Source organism: Cydia strobilella, chromosome 2 (genome assembly GCF_947568885.1).
Source record: "Cydia strobilella chromosome 2, ilCydStro3.1, whole genome shotgun sequence".
NCBI lineage: Eukaryota > Metazoa > Arthropoda > Insecta > Lepidoptera > Tortricidae > Cydia > Cydia strobilella.
In genome coordinates, this window is record NC_086042.1 from 19,425,103 (window position 1) to 19,451,503 (window position 26,401).

Here is a 26,401-nt window from a genome sequence, read left to right on the forward strand (position 1 = left end):
TTCCTGAAAGATTGTTGGAAAACGTGCTGAGTTTTTATTTGTAATGGTTTGAAGTTCCCTTTGTGATAATGTCTTGTGTGATCGAGGGCTGTAAATCGCATACAGGAAGAAAAGAAAATACGCACGAACCGATAACCTTTAACCGGTGAGTTTTGTTCAATTTTGAAGAAATTAATTTATAGGACCTGACCCTAAACATTGAAATTGATATGTTGTTTATGTAATTACTAGCTGTTGCCCGCGACTTCGTACGCGTGGATTTGTATGTTGGTGGTTATATATTTTACATGAGCATAGAACATTATGCAGCAAAAGATATCAGTAGGGACGGTTAATCATTTGTTAATAATTATATACAACGCATGAAATTTGTCTTTCACAAAGTACGAAGTTTCAAGCCCCTAACTGAAAAAATTGTTCTCTATATAATCCCTCTCAACACTTAGATTTTCAAGACCACTATTTTTAAAAAATGTTCGCTCCCGCTGCAAACTTTATTAATACAAACTTTTCAAACACGGTGCAATCAGTTTTCGTCTATTTTATTATAAGTAATGCCTTTTTACCAAGTTTCATGTTCCTAGCTAAAACGAAAACTTGTACTACATATAAACTTACTAATAAGTTTTTAAATAAAACACAAGAACACAACTTAGGGAAAATGCTTACTTTTACTCCATAATCATTCTAATGGCAGATGACATAAAATCGAGCGGTAACAGTGACAACCAGTATGTTGCCATGTATATAATAGAATATATCACACTTACATCCCCTTTTTAACACCCTTAGGGGTAGAATTATTAAGAACGTTGAAATAACTTTTTCCCCTCACTAGCTCGGAAAGCCGTCTTTTATCCTTTAAAACAAGCGGGGAAAAACGCATTTTATCCACTAGTGGGGAAAGTAATTTGACCTTGGATGGAGCGTCTTTAAGTAGCTTGACAGATAACAAAACGTAAAACGCTCATAATAATGGTTCGTTCGATATTAATTATCATTGAATAAATGGTTTGAGAATCTAATAAAAAAGACCAAATTTAGCTTTATTTAATAATTTTAAGTCATAAACCTTAAATTTCCATAAGAAACGTTAGATTTTTTATTTTTATAATATCGTAAAAAAATAAGTGATTCCAGTGATGAAGATGATCTAACGCCTGTGGATGTTGCACTTTCCTCGCTATAGTGAGGGGAAAAGTTTTGTGTTACACACGGGTGCAAATGTATTTTACTTCTCGTGTGTTGAAACACTCGCGGGTAAAATACAACTTTGCACCCTTGTATAACAAATAACTATTTTTGTAATATTATACAATGCCTTTCTAAGAAGCCTTTCTTGAATATGCCTTTATACAAAGACCTAGACCTGTCCTGACCTGTTTAGTCCTGTACTCAAAAAGAGGTTTGATCTCCATACAAACTTTCAACCTCTTTTTTTACCACCTTGGGGGATGAATTTTCAAAAATGCTTAAATAAGTTTTCTTGCCTTCTAATTAAATACCTTTCTACAAAGTTTCAAGTACATAGCTTTAAATAAAATTAGGACCCCTACAAATTTTCTACCCCTTTTTAACCACTTTACGGGATGAATTTTTAAAAACGCTGTAATACTTTTCTTGTATTCTAATAATATGCCTTTATACAAAGATTCAAGTGCCGCACTCAAAGAAATGTATGATCTCCATACAAACTTTCAGCCCCCTTTTTTATCACTTTCTACAAAGTTTCAAGTACATAGCTTTAAATAAAATTAGGACCCCTACAAATTTTCTACCCCTTTTTAACCACTTTACGGGATGAATTTTCAAAAACGCTAAATCAGTTTTCTACTCTTTTAATGATATACCTTTTTACGAAGTTTCTAATTCCTATCTTAAAATAAAATTTGAACCCTATACAAACTTTCAAACCCTTTTCAACCCCTTTAAGGGGTGAAATTTTAAAATAGCTGAAATTACTTTTCTTCTATGCTAATAATATACCTTTATACAAAGATTCCAGTCCCGCACTCATAAAAATGTTTGATCTCCATACAAACTTTCAACCCCCTTTTCACCACCTTGGGGGATGAATTTTCAAAAACTCTGAAACTAGTTTTCTTGTATTTTAATAATATGCCTTTATACGAAGTTTCAAGTCCCGCACTCAAAAAAATTTATGATCTCCATACAAACTTTCAACCCCTTTTTCACCACCTTAGGGGATGAATTTTGAAAAACCCCTTCTTAGTGGATACTGACGTCATAAAAGCTACCTATTGTGAAAAATTCAGCTCTCTAGGTCTAGTGGTTTGGGCTGGGCGTTGATTTAAGTGAGTCAGTCAGTCAGGACTTTTACGTTTATATAGATTAGATTAGATTAGATGATTTATTTCATGAAAGACAATTTACATAATAAGTTTGCATTAATGTCAAAAATATAAGAATTTCTATCATGATCGTCAAAATAAAAATAAAAATGAAAATAATAACAATACTAATGAAAATAAAATTATAGCTCCAATAAGGATTGTCAACACAATTACAATAAGAGTAAGTAGATAAATACTTACAAATCCAAAATATAAGTAAATTTACAATGTCAAAACTTACACTAAAACAATAAAAACACAACACACAAGAACAATAAAAGTAGAAACAATAAATAAAAAGTCAATTTATCCCAAATGGGAACAGTGGTTACAGTGTCATATTAATGGAATAGGTATAAAATAATACAAATAATATCTCCCAATAGGAATCGTCAACACACAATAATATAAAAAATCCTCCAATAAGGATCGTTTTTACTTGCGTTTAAGTCTGTATAGATTTTTGCATATATTTTCGAACTTTTCTGCTAAGTATGAAAGGTTATATTTTTGGCTTAGTGATGTATCGACCTCAGATCAATAACCTATCGACATTTACAGCTTTCTTATAGTTTAGCCCAGGACTGTCTCATTTTAATTGATGAGTACAGTCAAGGGCATAAATATATATACATTCCCAAAGTCTCAAAAATATGTGTACGCTCAGACAATAAAATCGTGTTCACATATTTTTGAGCCATTTGTCTGGATCGAAATTTTTGCCTTCGACTGTACCTATAGTTTTCTTTGTTCTTACTTACTGACAGATTGTGTTTGCCAGACTATAGTATAATACTAAAAACCGGTCAAGTGCGGGTCGGACGCGCGCACCAAGGGTTCCGTACTTTTTAGTATTTGTTGTTATAGCGGCAACAGAAATACATCATCTGTGAAAATTTCAACTGTCTAGCTATCACGGTTCATGAGATACAGCCTGGTGACAGACGGACGGACAGACGGACAGCGAAGTATTAGTAATAGGGTCCCGTTTTTACCCTTTGGGTACGGAACCCTAATAAAAAAAACATTAATGATCATTGATGAATGTTCCTTTGTTGGTTTACCTATCTCACAAAACTCAACTTTTTATTTCAGATTTCCGAAGGACGAGGAATAGGGGATATTATTACTGCAATGTTCTGCGACCAGAGTGCAGCACTAGCTTTTGCACCGTAGAGTAACTTATTCATACTGTACCTTTAACAGGTTTTTGACAAGTTTTCAGGGGACCTACCGGAAAACTCGGACTGCCTCTTTATCGCTCGAATACGCAAGGGTGACAGAGATGTTAGATAACGAAAGTTCGATGTTCTTGTTTTGCGATAGACCCTCAGATTGTGGTAGTGGCGCCACCTACGCCGAGTTTCGCGTAATATTCCCTATTATTAAATAAAACATATATACTACACGAACGTTTCTTTCCTTTCCTATTTGGTACATGACTAGAAACTATAAGTACTTAGTCTTTTAGCATTGGAAAAAAAGGTAAACCATTTCCACGTGTCTTTTTATTGACAAGTTTTTTTTATAAATATAGCAATATTTGATTTATGAAAGCAAAAGTATGTAAATGATCGTATATTATATTTGTTGTGACTTATTTTCAAAGTGTTTTTCGATAAAACGACACGTTAAGATCGCTCGCCTTTTTTCTAATGATAAAAAAAACGAGAGGTATAGTAAAAGACACTCACTAAAACTCCAAATTAGTTTACAATAGATTATTTATTTTGAGTTTTCTATAATTAAAACAATACAAATCTCTTATCCAACAACTTGCGTTTTTCTCTCTGTCTTAACTTAATCTCCTGTCAATGTCATTATTGTCCAAAACCGCGGCAAACCATCTGTCACTTGTCAGATATTTAAAAATAAAACTAAAAGACCGTTTGAGATATCCTCAACATCTAACAATAGTTAGACGGTTCTGAGTGGTAGACTGCAAATGAGATAAAAGCTATATTAGGTACATGCATTAATCCTCATATCAGGCGGCTCTTTGATTCCAAGGATTTCATAATTTTTATACTTTTTATGATTTTTAGAATATGAAAATTATAAAAAGTATAAAAGTTATTGTTTGCCACCATTATGGTCGATGTGTATATCAGTGACGTCTGAATTGGGTACATACCCAAAATGTCTCTTCTTCTGCTGGTGGTCACTGAGCTGGCGGCGCGTGGGGAACGAGCGGTCGCACACGTTGCACGTTAGCGCTTCGTCTGTAAAGTTACGAACATGCGGTTAGTTTAGTGCAAAGAGAATATATAGGATACGGGGGTAGTGGCATAGTAAATTTTGTAGTCACAGCAAATTTACTGCCATCTATCGACACACGAGTGACCAAACCCTCTAACAAAAAAAAAACAAAGTATGAAACTTTGAAGTGTACCTATTTACATATTTTGTAAAATATGAGTTTAAGCCCGTTGAGCCGAAATAAGAAAACACGTGTCCATTACTTTTTCATGTTCTCCAACATATAATCAAACCAGTAATTAACTAGCAATTTGGAGTGTGGAGTGCCCTTTAAAGTTTTACAACTTAGGTAGGTCATAACCGCCTTCCTCTTCTTCTTCTGAAGCGCGCTCCAGACTACGCGGCGCGAAGCCGTGAACGCGAGTGTGGAGTCGATTTCGCTGATTAGCGAACTAGACTACACACTCGCGTTCGCGGCTTCGCGCCGCGATTCGCGTACGAGTGTGGAGGGCCCTTAAGACTCTCTTGTCCTAAGACCTAAGTGAAGCGTCCAACACGACAATATACAATACAATGAGAATAGCAAAGCGTTAAGCACTCTGATTGTGGGACTTACAAGGAAAGGAACTGTCCGGCTCCGATTTGATTAGTTTTTATATATAAACAGAGTAGAGTAGTCAAAAATAACAGACATGTATTTTTTTTAGCTGCCCAAACTCAACCCATTGGTAGAAATTGTCCTCCAAGGTACAAATTACTGAAAAGTAACCAAACTTCTGTAGAGTTTTGTTCGCTGATTAGCTTTAAGGGCACCGGTGGCTAGCCAAGATGACAGTACATCTCCAATCGAAAAGAAAAAATGTACGGGATGAAGGGCCCTCCACACTCATGCGCGAATCACGGCGCGAAGCCGCGAACGCAAGTGTGGAGTCGATTTCGCTGATTAGCGAACTAGACTCCAGACTCGCGTTCGCGGCTTCGCGCCATGATTCGCGCATGAGTGTGGAGGGCTCTTGACGGATGCTACGAAGTCACGTGACTAGTGTGGTAGTGTGGAGAGCCCTATACATTTCGATAAAATATTTCTTGTTTAAGGAGACTCGATTCAATGTTAAATGAATGGGTTTGTGCTATGGATGGTATAGAAAGGATGCCAATCTCTTATGGCAGAATTGTTGCAAAAGTGACCGCTTTCAGCTTTAAATAATAGTTCCTAATCTCTCCGGTAGCGCTAGTTAGGCTCTGGGACATGAGTATAATATGAACACGGATTTAGATTAGGGTATAACTTCATGGTTGATGGTGGTCCAAAACTATGGATGGTATAGAAAGGATGCCAATCTCTTATGGCAGAGTCGTTGCAAAAGTGACCGCTTTCAGCTTTAAATAATAGTTCCTAATCTCTCCGGTGGCGCTAGTTAGGCTCTGGGACATGAGTATAACATGAACCATATAAGGCAACAAATAACCCGACCAAATTACGTAGGTTGTTTTTGGTAGTATTTCGGTATATGGTGGCGCCGCCTAATTACTGTTTTTTGATGGACAGTTTTCATACATAGAGATTTGGCTCCTTTATTCACTGGAGTGTCGAACAGTCGACTCCCGACCGATTTCAAAAATCCCCGAGTGTTAAGCTGTCGACTCCCGACCGATTTAAAAAGTTCGCAAGTGCTATGCCGTCGGGAGTCGACGGATTGGTCATTGCATATTTGGCGGGAAATTCAACGTTTACGCGCGCAGCTAAGTTTACGAAACTTTATCAATAGCTTATGGAAAACACAAGAAACATTTCTAGCAATAAGAACAAGTGTCTCTAATATAAATATTCGTAGAAACTCATTGATTTATAAAGCGTCTGGACACAGGGCAATCATCAAATATTTGGTGCTCAATAAAACATGATTTTAAGTATTTATCTATTTAAAGAAGTGTATGCGGATTTAATATAATATGCCTGGGTAAGTAATAAACAATACAATAGTTTTACCGTCCATTTGTTATGTTTTTACATATTACTTTGGTATTTTATTTCTAAGAATCGGGCCATGAACGAGTTTGGTTCTGAGGAATCGGGCGTTTATTTAGGTATATATAATACTACTAACCTAAAGTAAAACTAAAATCGCTGGGTTAACTATTTGGCAATGAGAGTTTAAAATATTTTAATTGAAAACTCAATAATATTTCATTTAAAAGTGCCATACTCGACATACCGACACTCAAGATTAGGTCATACGACGACTCATAGGTCGCGAGTGTGGCCATTTTGTTCAGTTTTAAAAGAAGATAGAAAAGTATGGATAATACTTCTGTTTAGTGTTTATTTTTTTATCTCGTTTGATTTGGTTAAAGATTTTTTTTTTACGCTAAAGGGATTTGGCTTGTACTAACATGCATGTATGTTTATTTGCTTTGCTTTGATTCTAATGAAGTGCACGCACGCGAGGAGGAAGAAGCAGAAGTAGAGGTGTGCGTACTCGTGGTGGTAGAGGTGCATGCCACGTGCCCAGCACATGCTGCATATTGCTGCATATTGTTCAAAGCTAATAACCAAATACCTCATAGAGAATTCCGATGCCACTTGATCAGAGAACTAATAGATCGCCACACCCCACGTCCAAAACACTAAAGAACAACTGTCAGTCATTGAAGTGACATTTGACATTTCGAACTATGGAAAAGACCACCATCTACACTAGCGCCCCTAGCGGCGAATTCATACGCGTTAGCCCTCATTGGCGCGCGGACAGTATGAAGGTCAATGAAGGTATCGCGGGCTGCGGCAGCTCTTGTATCTTAAGCTCGCTCCAGACTACGCGGCGCGAAGCTGCGAACGCGAGTGTGGAGTCAATTTCGCTGATTAGCGAACTAGACTCCACACTCGTGTTCGCGGCTTCGCGCAGTGCGGAGGGCCCTTTAGCTGTATACTTTTGGTTTGCTATATGATTCTAATATTGTCTTCGGTTACCGCGATAGTTACTCATGAAATAAAACTATGAAAACGGATTATATCGCGTATATTGAATTTATAATTCATCCCGACGTTTCGAACTCTTTACAGCGTTCGTGGTCAACGGGTGACTGAGGAAAAATTACAAAATGCAAAAATACCCACATACTAAAAAAATAATGAACAATCATAGACTACAAACTTTAAGGCTGGTTGTACATGCAAAATCGGTTCATAAGGCTAGTTATACACTATAATTATTTTTCAAGTAAAGATATATATTATATACGCGATAAAAACTATGCCGGCTCCAACCCTACACCACGGACCCGAGAAGATTTAATTCCCTCCTAAATTGTAGGAGGGTATCCCAATATGGGACCGGCAACAAACTCGGCGGGACACATCTTTTCAAAACATCAGAATGTCCAGCATCATCCAACACTACGGTCTCACAGTCTATGTCTCGCTTGCTCCTTTATCAGGTGGACTACAGGATCCCAAGCTGGTGGTAGAGAAAAGCCATCTTCCCTATTAAAGTTTGGATATTTCTTAATCTCAATGGCCTCGCGCAGCATTCTGGGTATGTAACGCTTCTCCTTGGCAAGAACCAGAGGCTTATCAAACTTGATTGAGTGATTGGCTTTATCCATGACATGCTCACAGACAGCAGACCTAGGTCGACGGTGCTTGACATCAGCTATGTGTTCCTTCACCCGAGTGGAAATGCTCCGTTTCGTCTGCCCGACATATGATAGGCCACACTCACAGTCCAGCCTGTACACTCCTGCAGTCTGTAGAGGGGTATTGCATTTTACAGGCCTCAGGAATTGTGACATCTTCTTCATTGGCTTGAAATATGTTTTTATAGAAGCACGCTTCAAGATGTGGCTGATCCTGTCCGTGACCCCCCTGACAAATGGCAGGCCTGCGCTCAACTGTGGGGATCTTAATGTGGGACCTCTGGTTGACCCGCGGTATCCTGAGCTCGTTTGCCTGGAGCGCGCGCCTGGCATGCTGGAGCTCCGCGGCCAGATGCTGGTCATCACATATCCTCTGGGCTCTCTGAAACAAAGATTTGCCTACTGTAACAAGTTGACTGGGATGGTGATGCGATTTGCCATTTAAGTACCTATCAGTATGAGTAGGTTTCCTATACACAGTGCGACCTAGGGTGTTATCAGGATTTCTTTTTATCAATACATCTAAGAAGGGGAGAGAACAGTCTTTTTCCAACTCCATAGTAAATTTTATTTTGCTATGGATGGAATTTAGGTGATCCAAGAAAGTTGAAACACAACTTTTTGGAAGTATAGTAAAAGTGTCATCTACGTATCTTTTAAATATCTTCGGTCGCACAGGAGCCAATGAGAGTGCCCTCTCCTCGAAGTCCTCCATAAAGATGTCAGCGACTACTGGAGACACCGGAGACCCCATGGCCACGCCGTCGACTTGAAGGTAGAATTCACCATTCCATAGCAAGTAGCCAGATGTAAGGCAATGTTCCAACAGCTTAGCATATTCCTCTGACATGTTCTGCTCACATAACCTCTTCTTGACAATTTCAATGCAGTCTTGTACTGGTAGGCTTGTAAATAGCGACTGGACGTCAAAACTGACCATGATCTCATCATCAGTCAATGTTAGGTCTTTAATCTCACCGATGAAATGGTAAGAATCCTTTGTATGCGTGCTAGTGTTACCACGTAATGCTGAGAGGGCTCCCGCGAGGTACTGAGCCAATTTATATGTGGGAGCATCTATCTGGCTCACTATGGGACGTAGTGGGGCACTAGGTTTGTGTATTTTTGGCAACCCATACAACTTTGGAGGCACGGGGCAGTCAGGAACTAAACTTGCAACATTCAGATTAAGGCTGTCCGAGTAATCACTAATTAGTTCTTTAGTGGTTTTCAATACTTTCATAGTCGGGTCCGTCTTTACATGTTTGTAGGTTGTAGTATCCGCTAATAATTCCCTAATTTTCTGGTTATAATCTGAAGTATCAAGTACAACCGTCGCATTTCCCTTATCCGCTCGAAGAATAGTAAGGTCTGGATCATCGCGTAACGTTTTCAACGCGGCCAATTCATCTCTAGGCAAATTCCTTTTCGGAGGCTTGGCTTTCCGTAATAATGACGAAACATCCTGCCGTATAGCCTCCAAATCTTCCTTCTTTACCTGATTTTTCACCAGACAGTCTTCTACACTAACAATCCAGCATGCCAGGCGCGCGCTCCAGGCAAACGAGCTCAGGATACCGCGGGTCAACCAGAGGTCCCACATTAAGATCCCCACAGTTGAGCGCAGGCCTGCCATTCTGCCTTTTGTCAGGGGGGTCACGGACAGGATCAGCCACATCTTGAAGCGTGCTTCTATAAAAACATATTTCAAGCCAATGAAGAAGATGTCACAATTCCTGAGGCCTGTAAAATGCAATACCCCTCTACAGACTGCAGGAGTGTACAGGCTGGACTGTGAGTGTGGCCTATCATATGTCGGGCAGACGAAACGGAGCATTTCCACTCGGGTGAAGGAACACATAGCTGATGTCAAGCACCGTCGACCTAGGTCTGCTGTCTGTGAGCATGTCATGGATAAAGCCAATCACTCAATCAAGTTTGATAAGCCTCTGGTTCTTGCCAAGGAGAAGCGTTACATACCCAGAATGCTGCGCGAGGCCATTGAGATTAAGAAATATCCAAACTTTAATAGGGAAGATGGCTTTTCTCTACCACCAGCTTGGGATCCTGTAGTCCACCTGATAAAGGAGCAAGCGAGACATAGACTGTGAGACCGTAGTGTTGGATGATGCTGGACATTCTGATGTTTTGAAAAGATGTGTCCCGCCGAGTTTGTTGCCGGTCCCATATTGGGATACCCTCCTACAATTTAGGAGGGAATTAAATCTTCTCGGGTCCGTGGTGTAGGGTTGGAGCCGGCATAGTTTTTATCGCGTATATAATATATATCTTTACTTGAAAAATAATTATAGTGTATAACTAGCCTTATGAACCGATTTTGCATGTACAACCAGCCTTAAAGTTTGTAGTCTATGATTGTTCATTATTTTTTTAGTATGTGGGTATTTTTGCATTTTGTAATTTTTCCTCAGTCACCCGTTGACCACGAACGCTGTAAAGAGTTCGAAACGTCGGGATGAATTATAAATTCAATATACGCGATATAATCCGTTTTCATAGTTTTATTTTATATGATTCTAGTTAGATTTTTTATAATGATGTTAAATATAATTCTGAACGCACAAGTTGAGTCCATGCAATTTCAAAACGCATCGTTGACATTTCATACGTCAGAACAGAAATGTCAACATTGTCAACAAAATTTTTACTGTTCTTCTCACCGACTCACGTAAAAATCAGAATTTCTAGTGTTTTCTGTTATAATATCGTAAAAAAATTAGTGATTCCAGTGATGAAGATGATCTAACGCCTGTGGATGTTGCACTTTCCTCGCTATAGTGAGGGGAAAAGTTTTGTGTTACACACGGGTGCAAATCTATTTTACTTCTCGTGTGTTGAAACACTCGCTACGCTCAGGATTCTATTTTAGAACCACTCGCTTCGCTCGTGGTTCAACTATAGAATCCTTTCGCTTGCTCATGTTTCAATTCCACACTCGCGGGTAAAATACAACTTTGCACCCTTGTATAACAAATAACTATTTTCATATCGAATACGAGGAAACCAAAAAGATGAGGCAAATTTGCGTAATCAGTAATTAAAATTAAAGTAATAGACGTATAGCCATGACTTTTTTCATAGAACACTTTCAATCGGAGACTTTGCATGTCTGGTCATAATAATCCATAACGAAAAACATAAAATTGCAATCTTCTTCTTCTTCAAGTGCCTTCTCCGTCCCAGAGGTTGGCGACCTTATGCCTATATGCCGTTCTATCCGTAGTCCGTAAATTGCAATATCTTTGAAAAAAAATACATATTTTAGGAAACTGCAGTAATTTTAAAATGATTTGTTAAATAAAGTATGAAAATCAGTGGGATTGTGTCTTACTTTTTAATTTTTTACTTTTTCGTTCTAAAACTGCCAATAGTCAACGGCATTACTCATTCAGCCAATGAATGAACTGTTTTAGAGAAATTAAATATTAAATAAAAAATTTACGAGTAAAACAAGCAATTTTATCTAAAATTTTACTTTATTTACATAAATAATGCCAAATAACTTCAAAACCCCATTTAATGTCTTAATAACTGTGGCTGTACGTCTTTTTACTATGAAGGGGAGATTTTATGTGATAACTCAAAAACGGCTAAACTGATCATGTTCGCTATAGTTTTCGTTTAATGTCTTTCTAAAGCTCTATTTCTAAGATTTTTTCATATTTTTTGGACTCATGGCTCATTAGTTAGCGGGGGGACACATTTTTTTTTCTTTTGGAGCGATTATTTCCGAAAATATTCAATTCAATATCAAAAAATGTTTGTTTAAGACCCCTATTCGTTTTGAAAGACCTATCCAACGATACCCCACACTATAGGGTTGAAACGATTTTTTTTTTATAGATTTTATTGTACGACTGTCGGATTAATATAATCATGCCAAATTGCAGCTTTATAGCACTAACGATCACGGAGCAAAGCCTCAGACACACAGACAGACAGACGGACGGACGGACATGGCAAAACTATAAAGGTTCCTAGTTGACTACGGAACCCTAAAAAGCATGATCAAAACAGTGCCGTACCGACTTGTGTGATTTCTGTGATATTTATCATATAATAACTTAAATATTATATCGCGTTTATAATATTAGTAGGAAGTAGGATTTAATATCGCCCGTGTTACATACCTACAATGTTTCCCATCAAACTAGTAAGAGGATCAATGGATTTTACTATTTGTGTATAGAACCCTAATGGTCGTTAATATCAAAGATAGATATAACTCCGTAATAGATGGATACAGTCTAAGGAAAAAACGTGCCTCGAAAATCAAGAAATTTTGATTCTCGTTCAGAGGGCGCTACTAGTTTTGGCCAACTGTCGTATAGATGGCGTTGACGGTTTCGTTTGTTATTTAACAATTTTAACGCATATCAGTGACAGAACATGGGTCAAAATCATAAAAATAATTAATGCAAATAAAAAAATCATTTATCTATATTTAAATACATTTTATCGTATTTTTATAAATCTTCATTTTTAGTTTTAAAGTGTGTCGACAGATGGCAGTGAATTTACTGGGGTTACAAAATTTACTATGACAGTACCGCTCTAGTATAAGTTACTCTATGTCAATGAGGATATAATAAGATAGAGCGGTACTGTCATAGTAAATTTTGTAACCACTGTAAATTCACTGCCATCTATCGACATACTTTGAAACTAAAAATGAAGATTTATAAAAATACGTTAAAATGTATTTAAATATGGATAAATGATTTTTTTATTTGCATTAATTATTTTTATATGATTTTGACCCATGTTCTTTCACTGATATGCGTTAAAATGATAAATAACAAACGAAACCATCAACGCCCTCTATACGAGAGTAGGATAAAACTAGTGGCGCCATCTGATCGAGAATCAAATTTTCGTGATTTTCGAGGCACGTTTTTTCCTTAGACTGTATCCATCTATTACGGAGTTATATCTATCTTTGCTCTATGTTAATATTGAGAAACAATTTACTATTATACTGATGTTATTCAAAACTTGCTGTTCTAAAACCATCATTATCTAAAATGTAGCTCAGTAACGCGACTAATGTGAATGCATATTCAGAAATTTAACACAATAATATCTGTGGCAGCAGCTTATATTCTGCACGGTCGGACGCCATTACGGTTGCTCATATTCTAACCTCTACAATTCAATAAGAATTCAAAATGAACTGAAAAACCAACGTTTATTCATTTATAAAACGAATTTTATCGTAGCATAACTTGTTAAAGTACATTTTTTATCACTAAAACACCTGAACACCGCAAAAAAATTACAAATTTAAAAGTGGACTAGTAAAATGTCTATATTTATTTTTTAAACCATGCATTATTTACGCGGCGCTTTAAAATTTTCATTGAAATATATATATGTATTTACAGTAAAGTGGCATGCGTTATGAAATTAAAGTTATGTAAACATTAAATCTCCTCCTCATTTTGTGTTCACTTCAGAAACTATTATAAAACTTTGACACAAGTTCACAAATTAAAATGGAAGACAGAAAACATTGATTTATCACACACATTTTCTGTATTTTAGAGATAATATCTGAATATATTTTCTGTAAAGATGTACTTATGAACCAAAAGCTGAATAACGTGTGAATAACTGTTTCATTGTATACAAAGCTGGATAAATAACTTTGGTTTAAAAGAGGTATAGAAGCGTTTGACAGCCTCTATACAAGTGTTATTCAGATGATTCACGACTATGAACACACTTATACAGCTATTATATTGCTGTTATTCAGTTGTAAGCTGTTTAATTTGTGCCCAAATCTTCTGTATAACGTCTGTAACAGCGCTGTTACAGACATTATTCAGCTAGCTTATTCAGCTTACAATACGGCATGCTCTATTATTCAAACAATATTCAGCTGCCTTGTGTTGCTTGGGATATTCCTTTCGCACTTCGCTCCACCTGCCAGCAAATAAATCACATTCGGGCGCTGATGCTAAGAGCGCATTCAGGAGGGGTAAAGGGTGAACAAGTGGGGATTTTCTGCGAGACACGGTTCGCGATATCGGGCCTACAAGTAGACCACGGTCCCGAGGCCGGAAGTTGACTCTGGTCGGCGTAGGGACAAAAAGACGCAGTAATTGCGCCACCAGTTCGGCACAATCCGATTCACCTCGCAAGACGCAACAGGCTGTCGTAAGGAGCTTAAAATTTCGTCTTACCTCCAAAGAGTTCAAGCCTAAAGAACCCAGCAAGTATTTGGTTGGGTATAAAAACGGGTAATACCCGAATATTTTTTTATATAAGAACCGGAGAAATACTTTTTGTACCCTCTCCAAAAGCAAGACGTAGGTGATTTAGCTATTTTTCCATTTTGTTTTCTTGTAAAACCGTAAAATATAGGACTGTATAGATTAATACCCAAAAATTTTGTTCCCCAATAGCTTTTGTTCCATTCGCGTTTTTCCCCATTCTGCTTTTTAACCAGACGTTTATTTTTTCAGTAGTTAATTTAATCACACGCGTATGTCCCAGTCGCTTTTTTCCCCAAAGAGTAATATTTCCGAGAACAAGCCCTTCTTACCCTGAGCCGACGGAGCCCCGCTACGCGGGGCTCCTATTTCTGGGCGGTTTGCCCTTCGGGCATCTGAAGCTACCTAACGAACCTAACCTACCTATCTATCGACTTAGTGTGACTATCGTGAAAACATTACTCTTTGGGGAAAAAAGCGACTGGGACATACGCGTGTTATCAAATTAACTACTGAAAAAATTAACGCCTGGTTAAAAGCAGAATGTAGAAAAACGCGAATGGAACAAAGGCTATTGGGGAACAAACATTTTGGGTAGCTAATATAAACAGTCATTGCGAAGACCGCATAGGGCCGCTTAGGGACCTCATAGCGTAAAGCAGGCGCCCTGTACCTATGTAAGACTTAAATGTTGGGCTTTACCCTAACCTACAGTGAAAAGGTTGTAGGTAAGGGAAAAAGGCGCTGCAGGCGCTCTGTACGTAGTCTTTACAGTGTAAAAGGCGCCGCAGGCGCCCTTTACGTATAAGGTGCGCTTTTAATTGTCGGGCTTCGTCCGACCCTACAGTGTGAAGCCTGTGTGAAAGAGCGCGCTTCGCAGGCTTGAATGTCGGGTTTCGCCCGACCTTACAGTGGCGCCCTGTATGTAATCTTTACAATATAAAAGGCGCCCCAGGAGCCATGTATAAAAAGCGCGCTTCGCGTGCTTGAATATTAGGCTTTACCCGACCCTATATTGTAAAGCCTGTAGGTAAGAGCGCATTTGAGCTTTTTATGCCTTAATTTTCGCACACTGTGGCCTCAAACAAGCAGTCGACGCAGTCGTGATATTTTTGTAAAAATGCCACATTTTAACTCTTTTCCAGCTTTTTATAATACCGCGTATTTTATTTATTATAACATTTCAAAAAGATCTATCAAATGAACTCAATTGTATCGAAATCGGTTAATGGACTGATGAGTAATTATTAAATAAACACTGCAAATAGGGGTTATTTTAGCTCCGAATGCGTCGTTTCTAGCGCAGAATCAGCGCCATATATGTCAGCAGCACATGCATCAGTTCCGAGTAATGGCTACTTTCGTTGATACACTGATATCAAAACCATTCATAATATACCGCCACCGCGCCATAACACTTTTTCGTTAATATCGGTTTTCGATCCGAGCCCCTCTACGGGTTTTTAAAGGTGCACCTTACGCTTCACGTCAAAAAAAGTTTGTCAAAAATCACCTTTTTCTCGCATCCTGTAGGTACCTATGTTTTTATCCAAAATTTGTAAACCTCAAAATTCATTAATTTGAAATTGAGGGAAGGTTTTCCGCACAAGTGCGCGTCTGACTCGTCCACCGAGGGTTCCGTACGTTTTAGTACGTATTTGTTGTTATCAGTGCCAGCCCGAGTCCTTGATCAGGGTAGAGCGAAATCGGGTTTAGGCGCCCTTCGTTAAAGCTTTTTACCCAAAAGCAAAACGAACCGTATTTTGGGCCCGCGCCACACTCGCGTCTTTTAAAACTTTTTTTTTTATCATTTGCCATTTTGGCGCATCCCTTGCCATACGTCGCCTAGAGCGGCTGCTCCACTCGCTCTACCCTAGATCCGGCCCTGGTTGTTATAGCGGCATCGACAACAGAAATACATCATTTGTGAAAATTTCGGTTCATTAGATACATCCTGGTAACAGACAGACGGACAGAGGAGTCTTAGTAATAGGGTCTCGATTTACCCTTTGAGTACGGAACCCTAAAAATCGGCCCGTTTCGACCTGACGATGTCACCACCTGTCGAACAAATTAGGTACTACTTAGTTAGGTCACCTGTGTCAAAGTGACATATCTTTGTTAGTTATTATTAAACAACTTGTTTGACTTGACATGTATAGTGTAAAGGTCACTCACACAAACAGGCGTTGAGTAATATTTTCTCAATTTTTTATTGAATTTTTCAATAATATTATTGAATAATTGGCTGCATAAACCAGCTCAGACAAACGAATCTAGACTACATAAACCTCAAAGTTTATGGTGCAAGAAATCTACGTATTTTAAAAGAAAAACTGTAAATAAAATTGTATGAAATTCGGAAAAAGGAGAGAACCACCTAAAGCTAACTAAATGTATGCCTCCGCCGTTCAAAACACTTTAGAAAATTAAAATAACAAAAATAAAACATATTTTTAGGGCTAGTTACTTAAAAGCTTGTAAAAATGAAACTAATACGCTAAGCCCAAAATCAATTAATTTCAAAATAGAAAAATAAAAAACAAATTAAATAAAAAAACAATACGAAATTTAACTTTAAGTGTAAAAAACAAAAAGTTTAGTTATGTAGCAGCATACAATTACTCGGGATCGAACCAGGGACCACCCGGTGCAAACGAAAAAAGCGAATGTTTGCAAAACACAACATGATAGTGCTGACAAAATTCAGCTACCCATTCTCGAGTAAAAACTAAATATCTAAATACCGCCAAAGCCAGCAATACAAAATTTCTGCATTTTTCGACATTTAATCTGTAAACATATCTTAAAAAGAAAATACTGTTATGATATCGATACGACTATTTGTTTAGGCGCGAGCTATCACGACTCCGCCATTTTGAAAAATTTCCAAAAACCGGATCGACAAAAAAATTCTATTTAGTCATAGAATTTGGTCACAAAATTTCACGAGAATCGGTTGAGAATTGCGACCTGTAGAGGAGAACATCCGGACATACAAAAGCAAAATGCGCGAGTCAAACCGTAGACCTTCGCTACGCTTCGGTCAATAATAGGGTATTTGACAACATTAAAAATATACTAGTGGCTCTGTGAGCTGTAGACCTCGCGAGCATAGCTTAAGATGGATGTGTCTAGGATGGTTTAAATAAGAGGGTAGAATAGCTATAGACAATAGGTACTTTTTTCATACAATTTCCATTTCGGGAGAAAACGGTTTCGACTCACTAAATCTTAACAAATCACTTTGATTTTGATGTTGATCGCTTCAGCATAATATAATACAGTTGCTCAAAAAGTGCTACTTTTCGTGGCTGTTTAGCGTGCGGAAAGTTGGTTTTCGCGAACTAGTGCTTTTTACTTTCCAATTTTTTTAAATTTATACTACTACTACTTATTGATGAGTGTTTATATTAGTTGCCTTTAAACGTCGTAATCAACATAAAAACCTACTGTTAATGTAAGAATACGAAATATATGCATATATATTTCATATTTTATTACTTACCTCTTCATCATTATAAGTATTATAACACGTTTATTTTTTAATGTTGAAAAACCGTTCTTAATAAGTTGTCTGAATGGAACGGAACGCCTGTCAAAGAAGAGGCGTATTTTCTTACTGCAAGAATGTTTTAAGTTTCCAAAGGCAGCATTCGATATTGTTTTTATAAATATACGATACAAAAATAACCGTAAATAACGATATTTAGGTAATAATAGTACAGTGTTTTAATATTTACAATTGTTTCTGTCTTATAGAACATTCATTTGAAAAAAAACTTTCATTGAAGTGGGTTCAATAATAATAACAAAATCTATTCTAGTTGAATAAAAGCTAGAAAAACACCTCTTCATAATGTCAATGTCAATGATGATGTCACAGAATTAATAATATAAAAAGTTTCGAATTCCATTCCTTAATACTTGTTGCTTTTCTTATTTTTTCGCAACTGTATTAAAAAACGTCGTTCGATACACGTGCGGATATGTCCCCTACTACTCGCCTACGGCTCGTGGCAAGATATCTCGGTACTCGTGTAGTAATGACATACTTTCCGCACTAGCATCGAAATTTTGAAAATTATTGTGACTTTTTAGTAGGTACATTACCATTAGTTGAACCCTATGAAACTATTGATACTGGATAGGAATGGGATCGATTGGGATAAAAAATAGCATGTGGAAAATAAAAGTTTTCATTTCATACAAATTGTATGGGAAAAGTTTTCCTCGATTTGTGGCTTTCCTAGGCGAAGTTTTTTATGGTCCCATACAAGCTTTTGATCGTGGATAGGAATGGGTTCGATTGGCATCAAAAAAACTTGGGAAAAGGCTATTAGGGACACAGTCGCAGTGGTTGACGTGAAACGTGGCGTGGAAAAGTTATTGCGAAGACCGCATAGGGCCGCTTAGGGACCTCATAGCGTAAAGCAGGCGCCCTGTATGTAAGACTTGAATGTTGCGCTTTGCCCTACCCTACAGTGAAAAGCTTGTAGGTAAGAGAAAAAGGGCGGCGCAGGCATTTGTCAAAAATGATCTTTTTCTTGCATCCTGTAGGTACCTATGTTTTTTCCAAAATCGGTAAACCCCAATCTTCATTAATTTGAAATTGAGGGAAGGTTTTCTAAGACCATTTTCACGTAGCACGGGATCTGGTAGTTGCCCTCACTGACCCAAACCACCCTGTATACCTGGCTGATTTTTGAATTTCTAAAAGTATTGTAATGCTTAGTAGTGGAGATATATTGAAGGGAGCCACAAGAAATCAAAAGAGCTCGAAACTCTAAAAACCGCACAAGTGCGGGTCGGACTCGCCCACCGAGGGTTCCGTACGTTTTAGTATTTGTTCCTATTCATTTATGAAAATTTCAACTGTCTAGCTATCACGGTTCATTAGACACAGCCTGGTGACATGCAGACGGAGAGACGGACAGAGGAGTCTTAGTAAGTAATAGGGTCCCGTTATTACCCTTTCGATAAGGAACCCTAAAAATCGGCCCGTTTCGACCTCACGATGTCACCACATATCGAGCAAATTAGGCACTACTTAGCTAGGTCACCTGTGTTAAAATGACATCTTTGTTAGTTATTATTAAACTTAACTTCACCATCTTGTTTAACATGGATGATCACTCACATGGACAGGCGTTGGGCAAAATTTTCTCAATTTTTATTGAATTTTTCAATAATATTATTGAATAATTGGCTCCATAAACCTGCTCAGACAAACGAATCTATACTACCTAAACCTCAAAGTTTATAGTGCAAAAAATCTACGTATTTTAAGAGAAATACTGTAAATAAAATTATATGAAATTCGGAATAAGGAGAACCACTTAAATCTAAATAAATGTATGGCTCCGCGGTTAAGAACACTAGAAAATTATAATAAACAAACATATGTTTTAGGTCTAGTTAAAAAAAAAACTTGTAACAATGAAACGAATACGCTTAGCCCAATAATATTAGATCAATCAATAATATTATTTTCATTTTTTGAAAATAGAAAAATATAAAATAAATAAAAAAACAATACGAAATTTAAGTAAAAAAAATACAAAAAGTTATGCAGCAGCATACAATTACCGAGGATCGAACCAGGGACCACCCGTTTCAAACGAAAAAAGCGACTGTTTGCAAAACATGCCACGCTAGTTCTTATACAAGCTGACGAAATATGGCTACTCTTTCTCGAGTAAAAACTAAACATCTAAATACCGCCAAAACCAGCAATACAAAATTTCTGCATGTTTTGCCGTTTAATCTGTAAACATATCTCTAAAAGAAAATACTGTTATGATATCGATACGACTATTTGTTTGGGCGCGAGCTATTACGACTCCGCCATTTTGAAAAATTTCCAAAAACCGGGTCGACAAAAAAAAATCTATTTAATCATAGAATTTGGTCCCAAAATTTCACGAGAATCGGTTGAGAATTGCGACCTGTAGAGGAGAACATCCGGACATACAAAAGCAAAATGCGCGAGTCAAACCGTAGACCTTCGCTACGCTTCGGTCAATAACGAATTGCTGTCATCCTGAAAGATAATAAACTAATAAAGTATATTTCACTATATTTGAATGTAAATTATGTTTAGTTTTTGGAATATAAACGAAAGAAAATTTAATATTTTTTGAAATTTCATCAGGGACGTGAACGCTCTGTGATTGGTCAACGCTCGGATGACGTCACACGCGCGTAAACATTCTTGATTGCCTTGAGTGTTTTAACTGTTTTATTTGTATTTAGTTAATTTTAGTTATTGTTCCACAGTTTTCTGATATATTCCGATTTATCCGTATATCTAGTAGCACAATATTCATAAGAATCTCAAAATGGAGCCGAAATATGTGAAAGCTGATAGCGGCAACCTACCAGACATAGACGCATCAATGGTTGCACTTTTCTTTAAAGATAATCCGGATTACTATGCTGCGGAACTTAGAAATGTAAAAACAGCTATGTGAGTATACGTAGAATTTGTTTATTTACGAACATTTCGATTTCGATGATACGAATACGACGACGATATATATATACCTATATATAGAATACGATGACGAGAATAGTATCTCCATACTGCACTTTAGTTTGAAAGAAAAAGTATGCTACTAACTACCTACTAATGCTGAAAGAGCTATGTTATGAGGTTATGTAGTAATACATTAAATACCTAGATCTTGTTTCGTTAAATACAACAAAATCCGCTGCTTTAACTACCATATTTATTTACAGTTAAATATTACTTACATCGAAGTGGTCTTCACACATAAAAACATTTGTATGCGCTAAAATGCTCTTTGGGTCTCTTCGCGCTAGTTTTAACCACATTTTTCTTTTTTTGGGATTCGTTGGAACGGAAACAAACAATTTATCTGGATTTTTTATAGTCGTACTTGAACATTGCGGCACTATACACCATTTATATACCATTTTACAGTGAAATAATAAATTTAATGCACATAAACCATAAGATTTACTAAGGTCATTGACTGAGTTTACTCGCGTGTGACGTCACACGTGTCACGTGATTAGCCCCTTTGCAAAAACAGCGTTTAAGGCGCGTTCAAAATAAATAAACTTTAACATTGATTTTTTATATTTAATACAGGAAATTTCACGGAAATATCAATGTAGTGTAATTATTAAGTCATAAACAATCAATTAAAACCATTTTCAAAAATTAGTCAAATAGCCTATAGTGCATGCTACCGCACAGAAATTTAACTTCCTACAAAACTGAAGTTTGACAGCGATTCAGGAACGAATCATGTTGCCCCTTTCTAATGTATGGCACTATCCCTTTCGGCTAATTAGGGTTGTCAAATTTTAAGTGATTATCTTATCTGTGGGTGAACACGCGAAGGAATGTCAAGTTTAGTCAACCCTAAAGCTCTGTTTTCCTAGGATAGCGGTGCCGTCATATAGCGGCCGTCTCCTTATGGATGTATGGAGGCGGCACTGCACACGACACGAATGCTATAGCATTCACGTAGTTTTTTGTTTCCTTTGGCCTGACACATGACGTCACTAATCGTTTGCGAACGTGTTAATTTATACAGTCTCCATGTCGTTAATAATTGCTCATAAGTCATAGCATAGACCTCTATGGCTCATAGCAACGTTGAGTCGAACGGAGCCGTGAGCTAGTGATGTGTCAAATCGCAAAATTTTCAAATCGAACAAGTCGACCTCGATTTACACCCAAACCGGTTTGCAAACCGGTTTGGCCAAATCGAATTAACTTCTACAGTTTTTAAGTATCAGTAGTTCAAACCGCACTGTGTAGGCCGTGTCGTCACTTGGTTTTGAGTCGACCAAATCGATTTGTCAATTTTACGGTTTGTTCGATCCTTAGGGTGGTACTCCGCCCGTCCAACTTTGCGGTTCGATGTGCATACTGCATTTGCGTCTCACATTTTGCTTAATGAGAGAGTGAGTCTGGATGCTTCTTTTTAATGTGCGCCATCATCGTGCTTGTGTTTCCAACATATTTATATGAAAAAGCACATCTTTTACACACAACTTTCTCAGCACTCGGTTTTTCAAATACATCCCACACAGCAGATCGTTTCTTCCCTCCCGGCATCGTAACAAGTAACAAAACTATTTAATTTGAAATTTTTTACACAATTTACTTTTATTAGCTACATATAACACACAACAAAAACTTTGACTAATTCTTGAAAACATTTGTAATAATTTAGTTTAGCGTTGCGCGGTAGATCACAATTTCATTCATTGCTAAAGCTGAAACGGGAAAGCAGTATAAGAGTAAGCAGGAAAGAGCGTGCGGTTCCGTCAGTCATAGCCGCGAATTCGTAAATTTCCGTAAGCCGCGCGCAAAGCGACGCGGCGCGAAACTGACAAATCGAATCGAAGTTTACCGCCAAACCGATCTCTTTAAGCCCATGCGAAAGTGAACCTTGCAACTCAAATAATAAGTTTTATTTTACTTTGCCTAGAGGTACCAAGCTTCGACTGAACTGTCTTAAGTCGACTCAATAATGGCGGCAATGTGCATGGCAACATTTTTCTTCGTGGTTTGGAGTCGATTCGCGTTAGTACAAACATCTCTTTTCTCAATATGTCAAACGAAAGTGACGCAGCAACAAATGGATATTGCAAGTTGCGATGGTTAATAAGGTTAATTGACCTCGACGTCACACAATTTTGTTCGTATCTTTGAGTCGATTTACGGTACATTCACGTCGATTTAGTCGACTTCAGGCCTAGCTCGGTTTGGACCGATTTGTGAAGTCGAATCGTAACATCGCTACCGTGAGCGCCCGAAATGTTCAGTTTCACCCCAATGCTTGTGACGCTCACCGGTGGAATCCCGCCTTACGAGAAAATACATGCTTAGTAGGTATGTTGACAGATAAATAGGTACACTAACGAACAATCAAATAAAAATAAACATTCTATAGGAACACAATTTATGTCGACTTTAACTTGAAAATAAAATACATTCATAGGCAAGAATAATAAATAATTAAATCAAAGTATCTTATTACAAAGTATAATAACTAAAAGTTAATCAAGCTTAGAAAGTGGAAAAATTCACTGTTTTGTCATACAGTGGTCGTGGGTTCAAGTCCCACACAAGATAGTGAATTTTTCCACTTTTAATTTGTTTCTAAGCTTAATAGTATCGTTCCCAGACGTTTCTGCTTGATACAAAGTTAATTTAAAAGTTAATCATTGGTTACATATTTATCCTATCACAATTGTGTATACAAACCCAGCTACATGCTGCTTGAGCATTTTTAAAAATCAGTTTCGAAAATTATGAATAAGTTGTATAAAAAGTCACAAGTCATTGCTCATATTATGATTACATATTATTCTAATAGGAATCCCTTCCCCAAAATTGAATGTAGCTTATCACCTTTTATTGTGCTAGAGCCATTTAACAGCCAGGAATTTCAAACATAAATGAGAACCAAAACATGTCTCCCCTCATCATTAGGTCGCATTTACTGAGCCTTACATGTCTTCAGACATAACATTATATAATAATTGATGATAATAGTATACCAGTAAATAGTATCAGTTCAGTTTAAAAATGAATTATTTGTCCAATAGTTGAACAAATTCCATATGCACTTGTTGAGCGTCTCTCAGAATAGCTTACAAACATAATGCATGTAGACATGTCTTGTTAATCAAAGCTAGCAGTAAATACCCCTATAATACACATACACAATAACAATAACATCACTCATTTGTTATATTGGCAGTGTACTTGACACTGATGACTTGAACATGCTTCCGAAGAACCTGGCACCCGTGGAGCCTCCCGGGATGGAGCCCATCATCATCCAGAGAAGAGCAATGACTTGCAGCACCGCACAGACAATAGTTAGTGGAGTGCTTTGTAGATGCAGTGCACAGTACAGTGTGGCTATTAGCGTAGAGCCGTACAGTAGGGTTGTGAGAGCTCGCTCCTTTGAGAAGAGTGACTTCAAGTGAGACCAGGGCCCATAGAGGAAGCTGAAGCTGAAATTAAACAGACATAAATGTCTTTTTTTTTATACAAGGATCATAAGGGGAACTTATATTATTATTCAGTAAGCAGGCAGGAAGTTGTGACAACTGATATAGCCTGTATCCAGTTATCATTAGATGGTAGATGTAGAGGTATGCTTGTCTAACTTGTTTTTAAATTGATTTACATTTTGAGCAGTAACCACATCTTCGGGGAGCTTGTATTGTTATATATAAAGGTTTCTGATGAATACAAGTTTCATTATACATATTTAGAATTAAGATGTTGTAAGAGTAATAGCAATTTCCTTGTACTATTAAAGTAAAGTAAATACACTTTATTGCACCACAAAAGAAAAGTCAATAACAGATTTACAAAGTTAATAAAGGTAGCAACAGGCGGTCTTATTAATATTAGGACTCAAATTAATTCAGTGGAAATGGCACATTATTTTGAATAACTGTCACAAATGCGATAACATCACACTCACACTCTTGAAGAGTAATCATTGAAAAGCCATTAGACATGCTATTTAACAATTAACTAATGTTTTCACATTTTTGATAACAGTACAAATAAGATTGTCAACCTAATTTCCAAGCATTACACCATAAAATTAAATTACCTTAGTATGAAGAACAAGCTTCCGAGTGTGAAGAGGAGAGCAAACTTCCGTGCCTGCAGGATCAAGATGGGAATGTAGAGGAATGACAGGATGAAGCACAGGATACCGAAGAAAAGGCATACTCCGAAACCCATGAACCTTTGTGTGCGACTCTGTAAACATCCATAACAATAAATTTTTAGTTTTATATTATGGCCGAAATATGTTTAATTTCTATTTATTACTTATATGATTTGAACATGATTAAAACATATGTATAAAAAAATGTAGCTATGATATTATTATGTGAATATAACTAATAATCTTGTTCTATTCAGTGATTGATACTAAGCTCTCAGAACTCAGAGCATAGGGTAATTGGGTCAGATACTGTCCACATACACCATATAAGTGGTTATAGATGCCAAATTTGAAATGCAAAAAAAAAATCTTCAAGCAGTCTTACTTAATTGTGTTATATTTATAAACTGAAATAGATGTCATATGTTAAAGAAAAAGTGACGAAGCCCTCCAGTGGTGAAGGCCGGGGTACTGCTCGCCCTTAGAGTTGGTCTAAGACGCCTAGACTTAGTAAGATGGCATATACCTGGGTCTCTATTGTTTGACATAATTATTAAAAGTCATAATGTAATGATTGTCATATTATCATTAGTGATAATTTGGTTTTTATAAGAAACGCATAACTTTTTCTCTACTTTATTTGATAGATACCGGTGAAACGAAGTTCGGGTTGGGGTATAGCAAAGGGGGGCCGTTCTTGGGACTTAGAAAATTTCAGTGTCATTTTTTAAGTCCCAGGAGCAGCCACTTTTTGCTATACTCTAACCAAAGTTCGCCGGGTCATCTAGTTATTGAATAGTTTATTCTATGTTTGAAATTAATATTTATGAAAGCTATCTAATCTATACAGTAGAATTGTATTCATGTCTGATCACTGATCAGTTCATCACTGAGTTGTTGGGTTGTCATTTAAGCAAAACAATAAAATAGGTCATATACTTACTAAAGTGAAATACTCTTTTTGCACCTCTTGAAACCAACTTCCACTACTAGAACTACTCGCAGGCGTTTCTTCATTGCTTCGGGAGAAGAAACTGGGAGTAGAGAATGGTAAACTAATTTTGTAACTTCGACGGTTCTCGTTTTGAAGCAAATACTCGTCTAAATCCGACTTCAGGTTCGCCATGACGGCTTAAGTACTGTTTAAAACGTATAAATTATAATTATAACAAACACCAACTGAGTTCACCACCACTAAATCACCACAAAAATCAAGACAAATATTGAATTGAACTGAAAGATTTGTTAATAAAAAAAAGTAGTGAATTTACTTGCAGGTTTGACATTTCCATGA

The 26,401-nt window shown here is 37.2% G+C and overlaps 2 protein-coding genes across 2 annotated transcripts in view; both read right to left on the reverse strand.

The window, feature by feature from the left end:
* Positions 1 to 26,401, reverse strand: part of LOC134748857 (uncharacterized) — a 41,107-nt gene that overhangs the window by 11,389 nt on the left and 3,317 nt on the right. Inside the window, exon 3 of the mRNA XM_063683683.1 lies at positions 4,489 to 4,576. Coding sequence (XP_063539753.1) covers positions 4,489 to 4,576 — 88 coding nt within the window. The remainder of the gene's footprint in view (positions 1 to 4,488; positions 4,577 to 26,401) is intronic.
* On the reverse strand, positions 23,606 to 26,384 carry LOC134753206 (uncharacterized). Its single transcript, XM_063689012.1, has 3 exons — positions 26,051 to 26,384; positions 25,048 to 25,199; positions 23,606 to 24,433 (listed from the first exon to the last, which is right to left on the reverse strand). Exons 1-3 carry the CDS (start codon positions 26,231 to 26,233, stop codon positions 24,163 to 24,165), a joined length of 606 nt encoding a protein of 201 aa, XP_063545082.1. The 5' UTR covers positions 26,234 to 26,384; the 3' UTR covers positions 23,606 to 24,162.